This window comes from Pinus tabuliformis, chromosome J (genome assembly GCF_031772625.1).
Source record: "Pinus tabuliformis cultivar Carrire ecotype Pingquan chromosome J, CPIR1, whole genome shotgun sequence".
In the NCBI taxonomy this organism is placed as follows: Eukaryota; Viridiplantae; Streptophyta; class Pinopsida; order Pinales; family Pinaceae; genus Pinus; species Pinus tabuliformis.
In genome coordinates this window covers 619,327,165-619,346,061 of record NC_142295.1, presented here as the reverse complement: position 1 = coordinate 619,346,061, position 18,897 = coordinate 619,327,165, and the positions used below count along the sequence as shown (strand labels likewise).

Sequence of the window (18,897 nt, the reverse complement as noted above, 5' to 3'; positions counted from 1 at the left end):
GGTCATGTTGTTCTCTTTTATCTTTGAACACCAACGAATAGATATGTGCACAAAGGAAAAATTCAATGTTTTGACCTGTAATTACTGAATTGTAAAACAAATGAGGAGCTCAGGAATTGCTTGCCAACCTCTCACAAAACTGTGTGTTCCACCCACAACCAACATCTTCATATCCACTGCTATGATTGTTCAAATAGAAAACCTTCCTACATGTTCCACATTTTAATCACTGTATCATATTCTGCTGTAGAGATGAGATTTGCAAATGCCAGAAGACAAACATATCATATGGGTGTGATATGGCCATGGAAAACATCTATTTTGAATTGGCCTAAGAAAACCTTGCTACGAGGTTTTCTCCATAATTTTTTTGTGGCAAGCAGTGGATATGAAGATGTTGGTTGTGGGTGGAACAGAGAGTTTTGTGAGAGGTTGGCAAGCAATTCCTGAGCTCCTCATTTGTTTTACAATTCAGTAATTACAGGTCAAAACATTGAATTTGCCTTTGTGCACATATCCATTTGTTGGTGTCCAAAGATAAAAGAGAATAATATGACTAGGATAGTTACACATAATTATTATGTTATATAACACACATTCGAGGCAGATTTATTATCTAGGGAGATATGCTTTCCTCTTCCGCTTCACTTGATTGAAAGCTACAGTGCAGTCAACCAATATTGGTTATGGATCCATCACATACCTGGGCCTTGACTCTGCCAGAATTTATAATGGCTCATGGATATGAACATTCACATATGGGATCGAGCTTCTTTGAAGAGTCTAGAACTCTCAGGCATGGAGATTGGGCGTGGCCATTATTTGCGAGAGGCCCTCACCTTATGAGCACTACAATAAATGATATTTACACATGGGATACTGAAACGGGACACTAGCAGAGGGTGAGGCTAAATGCCCATGTTGAGAATGCACACTCTCTGGAATGCATGCCCAATCTTTTAGAAGGTTCTTTGAGGTGCAGGTTGCTCCCATCTTCCACAAAATTCTTGTGTCACATCTCTTTTGAAATTTGGTGTGATATGGCATTCACTTACAAATCTTGTGAAAGTTGTTTTATGCCATTACAACTTGATGACATTGAATGATGTGTCATGAAAGACCTTGTTTGGAGTGCATTGCATTTAAAGAAACTTTGGTGTGACACTTGGAAATTTTTTGTATTGCACTTGAAAAGTATTTCGTGTGATATGCCTTCTGGAATGTTGGTTAATGCGCCTTTGTTTGATGTGTTCTTTTAAAAACATTTCATCCTTTATTCATTGCACTTAAAAGAAACTTTGGTGTGATGTGATAAAATATTTGTCATAGTGAAGAAAATGTTAAGAAAGTGTGATGTGTTGCATGAAAGGAAACTTTGAAACAACACGATATGCCCCATTGAAAAAGGCTTGCGGCTTGCTAAGCGATATGTTGTGCAAGTGGAAATTTTTGGTCCATGCGATATATCACAAGCAAATTTTTTTGCCTTGTGATACATGGGGAGAAAAAATATCTTTGATTTGCATGATGTTGCAAGGAATGAAACTTTGGTGCTATGAGATATGTCATGGCAAAGGAAAGTTTTGAGTGATGTGATGCATCATGACCAAAAGAATTGTTGAGGTGCAATATGCATTGTGTTGTGAGGAAAGACAAAATGGGTGCCATATGGTGTAGGGAAAGCAAGTTTCTGTGTGATGTGAAAAGAAAGTTTTGGGAAAAGAGGGGCAAACTAAGCTGTTGAGAAGCTAATGAAAAGTTCAAAGCAAAGTTTTAAGGGGTCTAACGAGATCAAAGGGAAAACAACCAACTTCATAACTAAAGACTTCAAAGTAAAGGAAGACAATGTACAATAAAGTTCATGAAGGTTGAGAAATCAAAAACAAAAAGAGGGGTCCCATGCTAGTTTTTCCTCCATTGTTTATGATGTTAACTCGAGCATAGCCTAGGTGTCAAGCGTGTAGAAGATGTTCAAAAGCCTCTTTATCTACTTGTTCATGTTGAGTAAACGACTTTTATGATCTCTTTACGAAGTCTAATTTAGGAAAAACACATTTATTAATTAATGTTGGCTATTGGGCTATGGTTTTCTAATGAAAAGTAAATTAGTTTTATTTAGAGAGTTAGATCTAATCACTACCATTGATCTCAAGCAAGGCTTAGGATCTAATCCTAGCCATCCATCACCTAGGCGATCTAGGGTTTGATATCTAGCTCAATGAGAAATTATAAAAGAAGACGAAGGGAGAGGTGGAAGACTCATTGAATCATTGAGAGAGCGAATTTCTTGAGAGGAGTGAGAGACTCAAGATTGAGGGGAAAGGAAAAGAGTGTAGTTGGAAGTTCGAGTGAGCACAATTTTTGCAGGTGGAGCACACATGTGAAGGATTGAGATTGTTAGAAATCCACGCACCCTAGGTCTGGTCTATGTCTTAACTAGAAACATAAACACACAAGTAGTGCCTAACTTCAAACAATTTTGCACAATGGAAATAATACACCAAAAATTAGATCAATGATAATACACAATAATTAATGCCCAAACTAGATTCTTACAAGTCCATTAATAAGAATTCACACAAGGCTTTTGTACCAGGGATCATGGCCCTTTACAATCCCTATACAATGCCTTTATCACAAGGTCAATCCTTTGACCAAAAACCTTAGGGCTGAGACCTATTCCTTTAGGCTCTCACCTGCCCAACATATAATAAGGTGACTGTCCTTTGCCTACAAAAACACAACCAACAAAGCAATTTACTCACATTGACTTGTTCCTGTAGCCCACATTTATCCACAACTGTTGTTGTCCCTTGCAACTAGCCCCCTTAGATACCCTACAACAAACTTCCTTGCTGTTGTAGCCTTCTCTAACTCCTGTTCCACTTGTTGTCCTTGCTGTCATTCCTCCCAATCCTTTGGTAGGCCTCCTTGGCACCTCACAGTCCTTTGTCATTGTGTTGTGAGTCCTCTTATCAACTTCCTAGCACTGCTATAGCAACTTGTCCAAATTTCTGTTGAGAAATCTAGGGCATCATTATTAGGGCTTCTTATCTAGATTGATTTCTCCATTTCTTGACAATTATTTGTGATTAATTATTTCTTCTACTTATTTATTGCTATTATTATCATCAAAATAATTGCCAAACACAAGAACACAAGAGAACACAAGATATAGGCGCACAACCAGGGCAAAACCCCTATAAGGGGAAAACCCAGACACAAATTCTTCCTATTGTAGATTCAATTCAAAATGAGACATACCCGACTTTAGACGAAAGATATGGACTTACTCCTTCCACCAAGTCAGCCCTCAGTGCATATAATTATTTGTCTTCTTCTTCTTTGTAATTCTTGCAACTTGCCTTTCTTGATTTCGGTTCTCTTCTTTAGTATATGAGTAGCATCACAAATTTGGTTTCCATGACATATTTCGCTAGCCCAAACTCTCCTTCTTTAGATTTCACATTCTTCTTTTCTAGGTCAAATTTTAGAGATGTGTGATACTTCTGTCCCTTAAGAAATTCAAATTCATTCCTTTATATAGTAGTTAGAGCATCCAATAAGCTGACTTGTCACTTGATGAAGAGGTTGACTTGTACACTGTTGAATATGGCTATCATGATGAGTTTGAGGTCAATTTGAGAGGGAGTTGACTTCGTGGAGGATAGACAAAAATACATTTTTCTTTCTTGACCTAAAGGAGCCCAAGAAGGGTCTCTTACAATAATGACTTTGATTTAACTTAACTAAAACTCCTAGAGCACGCAATGGGTGCCATGACCTATCGACCATTGACCCAAACATGAAATCCATGCTTTAATAAGCCAAATACAATTTTTCTTTTGACAAATATATTACATCATGACTCAAGTACAATCATGAAGACTGACATTGGTTACATTCTTCAACACTCTTAACTAGGGAGGTATTCGTAATTACACATATATATATACAAGTACATGGAAGATCTCAAAACATATGAACCATGAAGAGTTTAGGCACACACGATGCCATGGACTAGATTCTTGACTAGGGAAATCTATCCGGGTGGGACTAAGATGGACTAAAGCTTTCAACGACTCTAGGTACCATCATGCTTACTTTCTAACCATCAACCCAGGGAACTAGGTGTGTAATGCAAGGTCAAAGATCTATGACCAATGCTACCCTCCCTACTTCGGGAACTAGACATCAGCACATAGGCTGGCCAAATGTCCTCCCAGCGATTTTGTATTACACACAATGCCTCAACACATCAAATCTCTCTCGATCAAACAAATCGGTAACATCAAACATGCTTCCAAAATTTCGAGAGGTTTACCTGAACAATCACAGCTCCAATCAGTAACGAAATTTCAAATACATAAGTAAACACAAACCTTCGGGGTCTTCAGACATCTTGATGCTGCCTTGATTATCTCAATTTATCATAGTAGGACTTAGAGGCTTACCAAACAAATCTGAGAGAAGTTTCCTCAACCATACAACTTCCTTTCCTACTTTACTTGCACCAACATATTCTACAACCTAATCTTGCTTTTCTTCTTTTAGCAACACTTCAATATGCATTCTCCAATTTCTTCTTCAAGGTATCCATCATGACTATAATATGCCCTCCCTCTCAACTTGGGAGAGATACTCTTTCCTTTATCTAGGCTCCCTCTAACTTAAGGAGAGCAACTATTTTCTATGACATCAGAGAATCTTTCATGGCTTCAATCCTTCTTATTAGAGTCATCTTGATTCATATAAATTCCTTCATCATGCTTATCAATCAAATCAACTTTTACTTGTGAATATCTTCAACATCTTGAAGATTATGTACCTGCACAACTCAAATAGCAAGTACAACCAAATACATATATAGAAGCATGAATTTAACTATATCAGAATCATGGAAGCATTAGACTTTAGATATCAAATACCTAAACTTAGTTAGCTTCATAATCAACAAGAGACACATACTTTTAAACTTCAACTTCTTGCTCGGGTTTGGTTAGATCACATCAATAATTCAATCAAGATATCAATTTCATTATATCTAGGGCCTCAATGTTACTTTCAGAATAATGACAGATTCTACTATGATATATTGCAAACCCTAGAAGTAATTCAAACAATTATAGATCTACAATGCATCCAACAACTTTAGAATTCATATGTTAGATTTCTACTAGGATTTAATGCAAACCCTAGATTCCATCTTTTAAACACTAAGCCTTAGATGTCAACAAATAAAACCAAGCACAATATGATCAACTTCTACTAGAGTTTGTTGTAAACCCTAGATTTTATCATCATAATGGAAACAATATCACTATATCCTAGAATATCAAATTTCTACTAGGGCTTAGTTACAAACCCTAGAATTTACATACTATGAGCATCAACAATTAGGTTAGCACATATACATATCTAGGATTTCATAAACATGCACAAGCATATCAATATCCATCAGGTAAACCCAAGACACAAATATCAATACATTTAAAGTCAGACATATAACAATCTTGATTAGGCTAGGGTTTTGATTAGACGAACAAACATACACCTAAGGTTTCATTCCTAGGAGCTTACTCTAGATATTATAAGGGTTTTACTCATGAACCCTAATTTACCAAAACCCTAAAGGTATAGGATTTCACAACACATCAAAACCTAAAGGACTAGGGTTTCTATAATAGTATCAAAACCTTAAACATCAAAAGAATAATATTTTCTAGATTTCATCAATAACCCTAAGAAGACTAGGGTATCATAATCAATATCGACACACCCTTAGGTTAGGGTTTTATAGAGAACCTTTTAGGGTTCTACAAAAATGATGATTTTAATGAGGGTAGATTCAATCTAATGATTAATCACCCTAACAAGAATCTTTGTGATTCAAAGACCTAAACATAAGAAAGTTAGTAATACAAGACAAATTTCAAAAGATCGTACCTTTTAATGAAGAAATTTGGCCATTAAACCTTATACATACCTTGTGATTTACAAACCTTATGGGACATTAAATTTCTGAAGGGGCTTTCTTTGCAATGGGGCTTCAAGTCTTTTCCTTGAGGTCACTCTTATTTTCTCTTGTGAGCTATAGTTATTCCTTGAAGGATTTCTTCATTCAAAGCTTCTTTTCTTCTTTGTAAGTTCTATGCAGATTTTTCTTTCAAGGAAAACATTTAAGTAACAAGAGAAATTAAAGTTGAATATTTATCTTTTGTGGGAGGGACTTTTTCTAACATAAGGTCTTTATTCCTTTATGTACCTGCAAAAGCTTAACAAAAGTATACAAGTACTATACTTATGATCCAATTTTCATTCAAGATTTTACTACTTGAATAAGGAATCTCATATTATCTAGGATTAGTAATTATTATACTATGAGAGCTTGCAACCTTTGGAAGCAACTATTATGCTATGCATATCAAAATTGCATACCTTTGTTTCTTGGAGAATCAACGTTTTAATTTGCTTGGCCTCCTTTTTCTTGCTAACTGGGAAACATATGTAAGATGCTTTCAAACATTAGTACCATTACTTACCTGAGTGATGCTTCCTTCAATTTGCTTGATGATTATGCTTTCGGAAGGTGGACATTGTCATTGCTTTTCTTATTTTCATAAGTCAACTTTTTCATCATTTAAACTCGAATAACATATATATATAACTTGATTTTTGTACTACTGTAGAGTATTTGAATATGATTGTAACTCGGTCTTGAGCCTATTCTAAGCACAAATCTTGACTTCTTTTGATAAATGAGAATGTGACAACAAATTCCTATAAGACCTTAAATTCCGATTTGCATTTGCCTAATGATTGATGACCCATGCTTAGAACCTTAGGATAAGAATTTGGAGTCAACGAATGTCAAGCTTTGGATTTATTTGACTTACGGTGTAATTTCAGATTTTTAGGGAGATAGATTCAAACCATTAAGTTTACACTCAGGTCTTCGCTTTCTGTAGTGATAGACTTGGCCTTGACTAGGCTATATGATTAGCAATTCACTTCTTCAAAACAAAGATTTAATTCTTCTCCAAAGACCCTCGCTCTTTCATGTATAGGACTGTAGAATTATTACAGTGTTTAAGGCTATTTAATGTGCTTTAAATTTGGAATCTCTTCTCATTAGGAGTTCGGTCTAGATCATAGTTTTCAAAACCGTTCCGGTCTGACCGGTTACCGGCCTAACCGGCCGGTTAGGAGGCTCACCGGTCAGAACCGGTGAAAAAACCCGGTCAGCGCCCTAACTTGCCCAGATTTTAGACCTAACCGGTCAAAACCGGCCGGTTTAGGTCCTAACTGGCCGGTTTTTTGCTAACCGGCCGGTTCCGTCCTAAACCGGCCGGTTTAGGGACAGGCCGCCGGTAAAGGTAAAAAGCGGACGGTTTTTTTGCAGCTGAGGGCGGTTTAGGGTTTTTGGGGGTGAGGGAAAGGGATTTTCCCTCCAAAAAGACCCTCACAATTGCTATAAGACACCCCACTCACCCTCATTTGTCTCACACAACTGATTTGGAGTGTTTGTGAGTGTTTGTGAGTTTGTTTGTGAGCTTGGAGAGTGTGGAGTTTTTGCTGAAGTAGTCATCTTGGAGTTGGAGTTGGAGCTATTTTGGAGATAGTGTGTAGCTGTCAGTGGAGTTGCCATCATCAAGAGGAGGCTAAGGGAGCTACTTTGCATTTCCAGGTAAGGATTTGCACTTGATAATTCCTCATTTGGGTCTGCTGTCCATGAATTAATTTTTTTGTGCTATAAACTTCTCATTTCAATGATCTATCATCTATGCTAAGCCTATGAACTCTCTAGCTCTATGCTATCAAATTTTTTAGCTTGCATGTGCATTTTTTTTCCTACATTTATCATTGGTTTTCCATGTTCCTTAGCTGCAATTTTTTTTTTAAATGGCAGATTTATTTGCAAATTGTTATTATTTCAAGCAAACATGGCTCCAAAAGGAAAGGACAGTGCATGGGCTCATTGTGATGTAGTTGAGGGAAAAATGATATGCAAATTATGCCATAAATCTATTGGAGGTGGGGGTATTCTTAGGTTGAAACAACACTTGGCTGGGGTAAGAGGCCAAGTAAAGCCATGTGATGCACCAAATGCACTGTTAGGTCCTATTAGGGCAGAATACATTGCCAAGCTTGAAAAATTTTATGAGGATAAGGCTAGGGAGAAGGCCATCCAAGATGAAATTGCAAGGAAGAGGGAATTATTAGAAGCCATGAAAGAGAGTGGGTATGATGATTCTGAGATTCAAGACTCCACTTCTATCCCTTCCACCAATGACCCCTTTCACTATGTTCATCCTTCTGTTGGAGTTGGCCAACCATCAAGAGGACCAAAGAGACAAAACATCCAAAGTTATTTCTCATCTTCTGCCACCATTGCTTCTTCTAAATCTAATCCCACTTCCTCCCAGCCAAGTTCTCAACCCACTTTGGATCAGCATTGGAAAAAACAATGCAAAGAAACTTCTCACCAATACATTGCTAGATGGTGGTATGATTCAGATATCCCATTTAATGCTGCTCGCTCACCTTATTACCAAGCTATGTGGGACTCTGTTATAGCTGCAGGAAAGGGCTTCAAAGGCCCTAGTATGCATGACTTGAGGGGAGCTCTTTTGCAAAAAGAGATATCTTCCATTGATGAGTATTTGACTGAGTTTAGAGAGTCATGGGTCAAAACAGGTTGTTCCATTATGTCAGATGGATGGACCGATGGAAAGAACCGCACTATCATTAATTTCCTTGTTTCTTGCCCTCAAGGAACCATGTTTTTGAAATCAGTTGATGCATCTGATAGGGTAAAGGATGCAAGCCTTCTATTTGAGCTTTTGGATAACATTATTCAGGAAGTTGGGGAGCAACATGTTGTGCAGGTCATCACTGATAATGCCTCAAACTATGTTCTTGCTGGAAAGATGCTTGAGGCCAAATATAAGACCATATTTTGGACTCCATGTGCTGCACATTGCATAGACCTCATGCTTGAGGATATAGGCAAGGTGGAGTGGGTAAAAAACACTGTAGAGCATGCCAAGTGCATTACAAAATACATTTACAACCACTCATGGGTATTGAGCCTAATGAGGAAACACACTGGAGGCAAAGAGCTTGTTAGGCCTGCAATTACGAGATTTGCAACTCACTTCCTCACGTTGCAATGTCTCAATGGTCAACATAGAAACTTGCAGAAAATGTTTTCCTCTGATGAATGGTCTGAATCTCGGTGGGCTCGTAGACCAGATGGAAAAGACACCAAAAAGAAAGTGTTAGACACTTATTTTTGGAAAAGGTCTGTAGAGCTTGTGAAAATTACCGAGCCCCTTGTTAAGGTGCTAAGGTTGGTGGATGGGGAAAGATTGGCCATGGGCTACATTTATGAAGCTATGGATCAGGCAAAGGAGCAGATACGGGCAGCTTACAATGACAGGTTAGCTAAATATGGCCGTATATGGGAGATCATTGATAACAGATGGAACAATCAACTCCATCGTCCTATACATGCAGCCGGGTATTTTTTGAACCCAAGGTATCACTATAAAAATCGGCTAGGAGATCAGCATGATGGGGAGGTCAGAGCTGGATTGATTGATTGCTTGGAGCGCATGGTCCCTAACCATGTAGACCAGTTGGATATACATAGACAGCTTACTATTTTCAATCAAGCAAGTGGTACTTTTGGCAAAAACTTGGCAAAGATGGCAAGAGATGTGGACCAACCAGGTAAGCAATTCCAATTTCCATTTTGTTTTTCATTTCAAGTTAAAATTGTTTACGTTCTTTACAATTCAAATTATAAACTAAGTTACTAATTATTGTCTTTTTCTTTGCAGCACATTGGTGGGAGTCATTTGGTGGCCAGTGTCCTCAATTGCAAAGGTTTGCAATTAGAGTCCTCAGTCAAACTTGCAGTGCTTCAGGTTGTGAGCGCAATTGGTCTGTTTTTGAGCGCATACACACGAAGAAGAGAAACCGTTTGGAACAAAAACGGTTAAATGATCTTGTTTTTGTGCAATACAACCTTCGACTGAGGAGGAACCAAATGATGAGCAAATCACCTGATCTAGATCCCATTGTGTTGGACGATATTGATCCAACATCAGAATGGGTGGAGGAGACTGAAGATCCTGTGTTTGAGGCTGATTTTGATATCGACATGGCTTTAGCGGAGGATGAGGCAGATTATGTGGCGGCATCAGAACCAGGATCAGTAGCGGCATCAAGGAAAGGCAAGGAACCAATGGAAGGCACTAGTCGTGCAGGTCGACAAACTCGTGCTTCCACTAGGTCCACTTCTATTGTCATTGGTGGCATTGATACTGATGTTGCAGATGAGGCAGAGGCATCCTCAGACTCTGAACCAGATGATGTCTATGTAGCTCCTGATGATGATCATGTGTCTAGTAGTGGTGATGATCTTGATGATTGATCATGTGTACACTGTAGACTTGTAGTAGGCCAATGGCCTCATAGCTTGCAGCATGGTTTTTGGACTCTATAGGCCATTTAGAGCCTCATTTCTTATGTATTTTGCTATTTTGTCGATGATATGTATTGCACTCGGTGCCATTTTGATATATTCACCTTTGCATGGTATATAAATGAGCAAACTTTGCATATTTTGTCTCTATTGGCTTGGAATCATGGTTTTACATCTTAAAAATAGTTTTTTTCATTAAAAATTAATTATTTAATGTATTTTTTAAAAACCGGTTCGTTTAGACCAAACCAGTCCCGGTTAGACCGGTTCCGGTCGGTAAACCGGTTAGCTAGGTGGACCGGTTCGGTCACCGGTTCCGGTTTTAAAAACACTGGTCTAGATGACAATTTATCCTTCTAGATTTTAAGTCTAAGAGACCTACTTTTTGCTTTCATATAAGTGAGCCTGACGTTTACCAAAATTATATACTGAGAAGGAATTCAGATTGGAGATGACAAATATTTCTTGATAGACCTTAAAGAATGTTTTCAGGACTTTGATCTCAATTTGGTGGATATGACCTCCCTTTAGCTTGAAGACTAGATCTTCGGACCTAGAGAATAGAGCCTCTAGCATATTCAAATTTCTTGAACAAGCTTGAGAGATATGACATTGAGATAAGGGCTAGATGATATGCCTAAAATTATGATTTTTATAATTCTAGGAGCTCGGTCCAAGGGATCTAAGAGTTCTTTTGATGTTATGAGGTCTTTTACTACTAATTTGAACTTCTAGCTTCCCTTATGTCATCAAACCAAGCTCTGATACCATGTTGAGAAATCTAGGGCAACATTAGTAGGGCTCCTTATCTAGATTGATTTCTCCATTTCTTGATAATTATTTGTGATTAATTATTTCTTCTACTTGTTTATTGTTATTATTATCATCAAAATAATTGCCAAACACAAGAACTCAAGAGAACACAGGATATAGGTGCATAGCCAGGGAAAAACCCCAATAAGGGGAACATAGTAACAAATTCTTCCTACTGTCGATTCAATTCAAAATGAGACATACCTGACCTTAGACCAAAGACATGGACTTACTCCTTCCACCAAGTTGTCACAAATTCTTCCTACTGTCGATTCAATTCAAAATGAGACATACCTGACCTTAGACCAAAGACATGGACTTACTCCTTCCACCAAGTCAACCCTCAGTGCATATAATTATTTGTCTTCTTCTTCTCTGTAATTCCTGTAACTTGCCTTTCTTGATTTCGGTTCCCTTCTTTAGTATATGAGTAGCATCATAAATTCGGTTTCCATGACATATTTCGCTGGCCTAGACTCTCCTTCTTCAAATTTCACATTCTTCTTTTCTAGGTCGAATTTCAGAGATGTGTGATACTTTTTGTCCCTTAAGAAAGTCGAATTCATTCCTTTATATAGTAGTTAGAGCATCCAATAATAAGCCAACTTGTCACTTGATGAAGAGGCCGACTTGTACACTATTGAAGATGGTTGTCATGATGAGTTTGAGGCCGACTTGAGAGGGAGTTGACTTGGTGGAGGATAGACAAAAATAATTTTTTCTTTTTTGACCTAATGGAGCCCAAGAAGGGTCTCTTACAGTAATGACTTTGATTTAACTTAACTAAAAATCCTAGAGCACACAATGGGTGCCATGACCTATCGACCGTTGACCCAAGCATGAAACCCATGCTTTAATAAGTCAAATAAAAAATTTCTTTTGACAAATATATTACATCATGACTCAAGTACAATTATGAACACCGACATTAGTTACATTCTTCAACAACTTCGACTAGCTTATCCAGCCCTCGACGCGCTCTTGTATGTCTAACCAACCTTTGGTGGTGGTCTGGTTGCAGGTGTAAGTGATAATTGTTCAATTCTTGAAACGATCTCCTCAAGCGTAGGTGGAAGTTCTTCTATTTCCCTTGGAGTTTCAGTCATCCGCCTCCAAACTTAGATATTATACTAAAATAGCCAAATTGCTAAATTTACCCGGAAAATAGCAGAACTTCACTTACCCGGAACCGAAAGGAGTGAACACCCCGTTGAAAAACTTCTCGAGTCCGCCTTTTCCACAGTCCTCTAACTCTCTCATGGAACTGAAAGAAAACAAAGCTCCAGCTTATAATTTCTCGGGTCCGAAATCTGGATTAACCCACGTATACTTTTACCACGCGACCACCGTTGGATCGCGGCCTCCACAACGGACGGTTACGATCATCTGGACTTCAACAGAATTAAGCCACAGTTGAATTGCTCATCGGGTCCAAAATTTTTATTAACCACTGTTCACTTTTCCACGCGATATCTGTTGGATCTCGCTCCTCTAATCGGATGACCCAAATCAACTGCACTATTAACCCAGTTTGATAAAATATCGCATCCGGTTTTGGGTTAAACCTCGACGCTGATTTGCACGCGACTACTGTAGATCTAACGGTTCTGTCGATCAGACGGTTCTAGGCTTCTTTGGTTTTCCTCACAAGTTTATCAGACTTTTTCCTCCTTCCGCTATGATTTTAGCACTTCTGCCAGGTTTATCTCTTCACTAATGAATTCAGAGTTTAGCTAATTAAAGTTCCAGGGGTCGAAACACATTTGACTTAACTTAATACACAGTGAATGAGGAATTTAAACACGAGAACACCAGATCATACAAAACTCTAAATTTACAGGCCAAACTAGAATTCAACAATACACAGAGATATTTCGAAGGAATTTAACCCTCCGGGATTTAACCTTTCATGCATAAAATACACAGAGATACAAAGATATTTCAATTCTTTTATAGTCTAATTCTCCATAACCAAGTCCAGCTAAATCCTCTTACAATAGTTCAAAACTTACATAAATACTTTACATCTAACAATCCGATCCTCAATCAATGGATCGAATCCATCTAATCCTAGATAAATACCTAAACTGCTTGATATTCTTCTCGAGAATCTCAACTAAGTCTGAACTACTTGGATTAATTACAAAATCCTTCAAATACTTATATTCTAACTCAATTCCTATCTAGAAAACTTTGTAAATTGACAGCTAAAGGATCCCACTCCTTTGCTTGTAAACTTTTTTTTGGATTTTTGGAATAAAATGAAGCCTTTTGTCTTTAAGCCTCATGCTCCTGCATCATTTGGTCTAACCTATTCTGCAATCTCAGGCCCTGCAACCTATCTGCGACTTGTGACCCTTCTTTAAGGGTTGTGGCTGCCTACGAGCACCCCTAATCAATGCTCCAACAAACCTCGACTCTCTTGTCTAGACCTCTGCCAACCCAATCCACCTTCAACAGACCTTTGTTCCCTTACTCGGCCTCCTTTAATGCTAGTTGTGGCTCTCTGCCTTTTCCACACATGAGGAGTTGTTCACACTTGTGCTAAGCCTCTCCATTTGCTTGCAATATATAGTTGTCCTTAGGTTACTTAGGAAGCCCTTTAGGTCCTTCTAGGAACCTCTGTAATATTCCTAATTAGCCATGGCTAATTGGAATATTCGATTTGCTCAATTTTTGCCTTCTATAGTTATTTATAAATAAAAAGGTGAGGAAGGGGGACATAACTCACTTTTAGAATAAAAGTCACTTCCTAGTAGCACAACGTTGTGACTTAAAGGGGAGCTAAGGGGACCAAAAGGGGATGCAGAGATGGGGCCCACACAGACACTTGGAGGGACTGCGCAGAAGGGAAGAAACACGTGGCAAGAGAGGAATTACGTTGGAGGAGGTGAGCCTAGGGATTGAGAGAGGCAAATGCTATAAAGGAGAGAGGAGCCCCCTCATTTTGATCATTCAGTTATGAGCATTTATGATAGTCATTTCGACTTAGAGCACGCTGGCTGTTTTGCTAGTCTGCAACACTGTTTAGTGCATTGAGTGTCTTTGTTTGGAGATCTCACCCTTAGCCCCGGGGGACTTCGAGTGCCTGCTCGGGCAAGGTATTTCCATTGGCATTTCAGCAGTAGTTTCATCAGCATTTCAACAGCAGTTTCATCAACGTTTTGGAGGACTGCACAGTACTGAGAGGGGTGACGCAGTTTTTTCTGGCAGGAGTTCTGGGTTGAGGGTTTGCAGTGGGATTTGTGCTGAGAGATAGAGCAGGGGATTAGCCCTTGCATATTGGAGAGTTTTGGCAGGGGTTTCAGGCAGATTTATGGAGGGTTTCATTCAGTGGCAGCGCAGAACCCCAAGGGGGGTGATTTTCGGGGGTCGGCCATTTCAGAAAAGCTTTTTGGGTTTTTATGGGTTTCTTGAGTAGAGTCCGATCCAGAATTTCAGTCTTTTCTGAGGAGGTGAGTAGCCCCAAATCCTCATTTGATTTCTAGCAGCAGCACGACAGTTCTCCAGCAGCTTGGACGCAGTCTAAAGAGGGGCCATTCCTTTGCTATTCTGAGTGTATTTCTTCACTTGCCTTGTGCAAGTCGAGGTGCCATCTTTCTGATCACCTCCTATACTCATTCTATTACTCAATATAATAAAATGGCTTGGCATTTCTCTCTGCATTTCTTGAGTATCTGCTTATGGTTATATTGTTATATGTTGCACCATTGTTATTTTTATCTCTTGAGCTTCTCGGCTATTATACTACTTGTGTGTTTTCTCCTATACTCTTAGACAGAGTCTGGAAAGGGCCAGGTAGCCTCCGGATCTCGTCCTATTTTCAGAGGCGACATATCTGGTAAATGCCCTCCTAGTCCATCTCTGGTTGGAGTTTGCTTGTGTTTGAGGAATATTCCTGATAAGGGATATTACAACCTCCAACTCAACCTCAACATTAAATTAGAATAATAAAGGTCCTTCTTTGGGTTCCTGATCTAGATCTTGGGTGGAGGCCCCCAAGATTGGGGGAGAGACCTCCAAGATCTGAAAAATTGAAATGGATTTTGGGGGAGAGATCCCCAAGATCTGAAAAATTGAAATGCTAGAAGAAAAAGAGGAGAATGCCCAATAAACAAAACCACAAAGATTTTTTTTATTAAAACGAAGAATAATTGTAAAAGCTACATTGTGGTGGACAATCTGTCCTTTTACAAAATGCGAATTGTTACTTAGTCTTTTTTGGTTACAATACCACGGGTAAATTCCATGGGTGAATGAATACCATGGGTGGATGTCGCAATACCATGGGCAAATACCATGGGTGAATGAATACCATGGGTGGATGCCACTTACAATACCATGGGTTGATGCCATTTTCCGTTCGGATCATTCCTCCCTTCTTACGAAGCAATGGTCTCCATTGCATGAAGTTCCCTCTTGCGAAGCCTTTATTGAATATGAAGAGCCACTGAAGAGAAGGGTTTTATGTGGTTAACCCATAACCATGATGAACGAAGATCCGAGGATAGAGATACCCTGTAATGCTTGTGACCAACTGTGATACTGACAGTGTGCGGCCTAGCAAATGGACTTCAATGAAGTGTGGGTTTGTGGATGACCCATAACCATGAAAAACGAAGATCCGAGGATAGAGATACCCTGTAATGCTTGTGACCAACTGTGATACTAACAATGTGCGACCTAGAAAATGGACTTCAATGACAAGGATTTTGTGCGGTTGACCCATAACCGTGATGTTGGTTGTTGATGAAGTAGCAGGTGCTTACATAGCTTGGGGTGGGAGGGCATGTCTCCAAAGAACCCAAGACGAATGCTGCTATGCTGAAACTGATGAATGTGAAGCAGACGCCTACTAAAGCGGGGTGGGAGGGCACGTCTCCAAAGGGAACCCGCTCCGAATGCTGCTCCAGAATTAAAATGGACATAACTCGATCAATATAACTCAGAATATTTATTATAACCTATTTTTGGAAACATAAGGACCATTTTGCATCTTCCCATGTGTTGGAAATCCTTATTTGGACACTCTAGAATCTCAGATTTGTGCTGCAACTTTTACGTCGTCACAAAAGTTTTGAAAAAATAACTGATTTTAAATCAGCGATATCTCCCACATCCGAACTCTGATTTGACCCATTTTTTTTTGAAATTGAGCAATTTTTTGAGAGGAGCTCAGATCTACAATCACTGTTCTGAAATTCTGCACCGCAAAAGAAGATATGAGAGCCGTCGTCCACGAATTGTCGTCAGAAACATTTTTGCAACATAGTTGATTTTAAATCAATGATATCTCCCTTATCTAGACTTCGATTCAACCGATTTTTTTTTTTGAATTTGGGTATTTTTTCGCAAGGAATCCAGATCTGTTATTTGTTTTTGTAAATTTTGCACCAAAAGTTTCAGATTTGATCTGCAAACTCGCCGCCCAAAAACATTCCTGCAAAAAAATGAAAAAAGAAAAACTCTTCCTGCTTGGCCCCAAGAAAATGCTTTGTGGAGAAGGTAGCACATGTTTGAAGTTTGTTGAATATTGCTGCAAAATTTGAAACTGAAATATGCATCAAACCCTCATTCCCATGGAATCTTAACCTGCTCTAATACCACTGATCCAGATCTTGGGTGGAGGCCCCCAAGATCTAAAAGATTGAAATGGATTTTGGGGGATAGACCCCCAAGATCTGAAAAATTGAAATCCCAGAAGAAAATGAGGAGAATGCCCAATAAACAAAACCATAAAGATTTTTTTTATTAAAACAGAAAATAACTATAAAAGCTACATTGTGGTGAACAATCTGTGATTTTACAAAATGTGACTTGTTACTTGTAGTCTTTTTCAGTTACAATACCACGGGTAAATTTCATGGGTGAATGAATACCATGGGTGCATGTCACAATACCATGGGTGGATGCCACTTACAATACCATCGGTAAATTCCATGGGTGGATGAATACCATGGGTTGGTGCCATTTTCCATTCGGATCAGTTCCAAGCCCACTTTTTGGGTCCAAAACCTTGACATTGGGCGTAAAACCCACAAATTATCTTTTATGGGTGTTTCTCTCTGACAAGCCTAGCACTAGGGGCTTGTGGGAGTACCTCCCGATGCTACTGAATCGCAACAATCTCTCTTAGCGATGGAGGTACTTCCATTCCTTGGAAGTCTCTTCTTTCCATGATGGAGCAAAATTCTCTTCCACGATTGCTCTCCAACATTCATCATATGTTTCATCTCTCATCACGAAAGCATAACCTGTTGTAAGAACAAAACCCTTCTGGGAAGTGTCCCTGCTACTAGAAGCCTCTTGACTCTTCTTTTCCTGATAGGCTTTTAAGCCATTCCATGGTTCCTCTTAGATATGGAAGTCTCCTTTGATCCACTCCTTTGGAGTTGCTAACTCTCCTTTGGAATCTGTGAACTCCCTTTGGAACTTGACTCCCTCTTGTTGGAAAATGTAACTGGTTTCGGTCTTTGTAATTGTCATTGTACTCATGTCATTATGTATATCTTATGTAAGAAACAAAAGAAGAAAGAAAAACTATTATTTTCAAGCATGGGTTTCATGCTTCTTTTGATTGGTCAATTAGGTTAAGCATGTTCTTCATGTTTCTAGGGTTTGTCATGTCATAAGAATAATTGTCATGAGTTAAGAAAGTCAATGTCATGTATATAAGACCCATTTGGGGAAGTTATACTCAGGTTAAGCATGTTCTTCATGCTTCTAGGGTTTGTCATGTCATAAGAATAATTGTCATGAGTTAAGAAAGTCAATGTCATGTATATAAGACCCATTTGGGGAAGTTATACATATAACTTCCCCAAATGGGTCTTATATACATGACATTGACTTTCTTACATATAACTTCCCCAAATGGGTCTTATATACATGACATTGACTTTCTTAACTCATGACAATTATTCTTATAACTTCCCCAAATGGGTCTTATATACATGACATTGACTTTCTTAACTCATGACAATTATTCTTATGACATGACAAACCCTAGAAGCATGAAGAACATGCTTAACCTAATTGTCATAAGAATTTATTTTGAGTCTAAAATGTCAAAATAAGCCTTTAAGCACAAGTTGACCCTACTAGTGAGAAGTCGGCCTAGAGAGGGCTATTCGACCTCATGAAAAGCATATATATAGAAGGAGATTTGACTCTTTTGAAGACACACATCTACACAAGTTCAATCCACAATAGAACAAGAAGGAAAGCAAGAGTGAGGAGACTAGAAGATACGAAGAAAAATCCTAGCAAAGTAAAGAATTTGAAATATTAACTATTCTGCTCACACTTGCGAGGATTAGGGTTTTTGTTCTGCTGTAGGGGGCCAAGAATTGCAGGCCGAAGTTTTTGAAGTCACTACAGGTCCGAAGTTCTAAAATTAGTGGCTAAAATCTGAGTTTGGAGAAAGTTTGGATAAGGTTTGACTCTTGTTGACTAGAGTTGACTTTGACTTCTTGGAAGGGCTTTGAAGGAGGGCTGACTTGGTGCTTGGAGGAGGTCTTGGTCAAAGTGTTTGGGTCTTGGTTTTCTCATTTGATTTGATTCTATAAGAAGAGAAGAGATTCTTTTGGGTT

The 18,897-nt window shown here is 38.7% G+C and overlaps 2 protein-coding genes across 2 annotated transcripts in view; both read left to right on the top strand.

The window, feature by feature from the left end:
- The window catches only part of LOC149228469 (putative methyltransferase PMT3), a 122,216-nt gene that overhangs the window by 79,839 nt on the left and 23,480 nt on the right, over positions 1 to 18,897 (top strand). The gene's annotated exons all lie outside the window — the stretch shown is intronic.
- On the top strand, positions 7,507 to 10,654 carry LOC149228470 (uncharacterized). Its single transcript, XM_089375687.1, has 2 exons — positions 7,507 to 9,735; positions 9,846 to 10,654. Exons 1-2 carry the CDS (start codon positions 7,812 to 7,814, stop codon positions 10,439 to 10,441), a joined length of 2,520 nt encoding a protein of 839 aa, XP_089231813.1. The 5' UTR covers positions 7,507 to 7,811; the 3' UTR covers positions 10,442 to 10,654.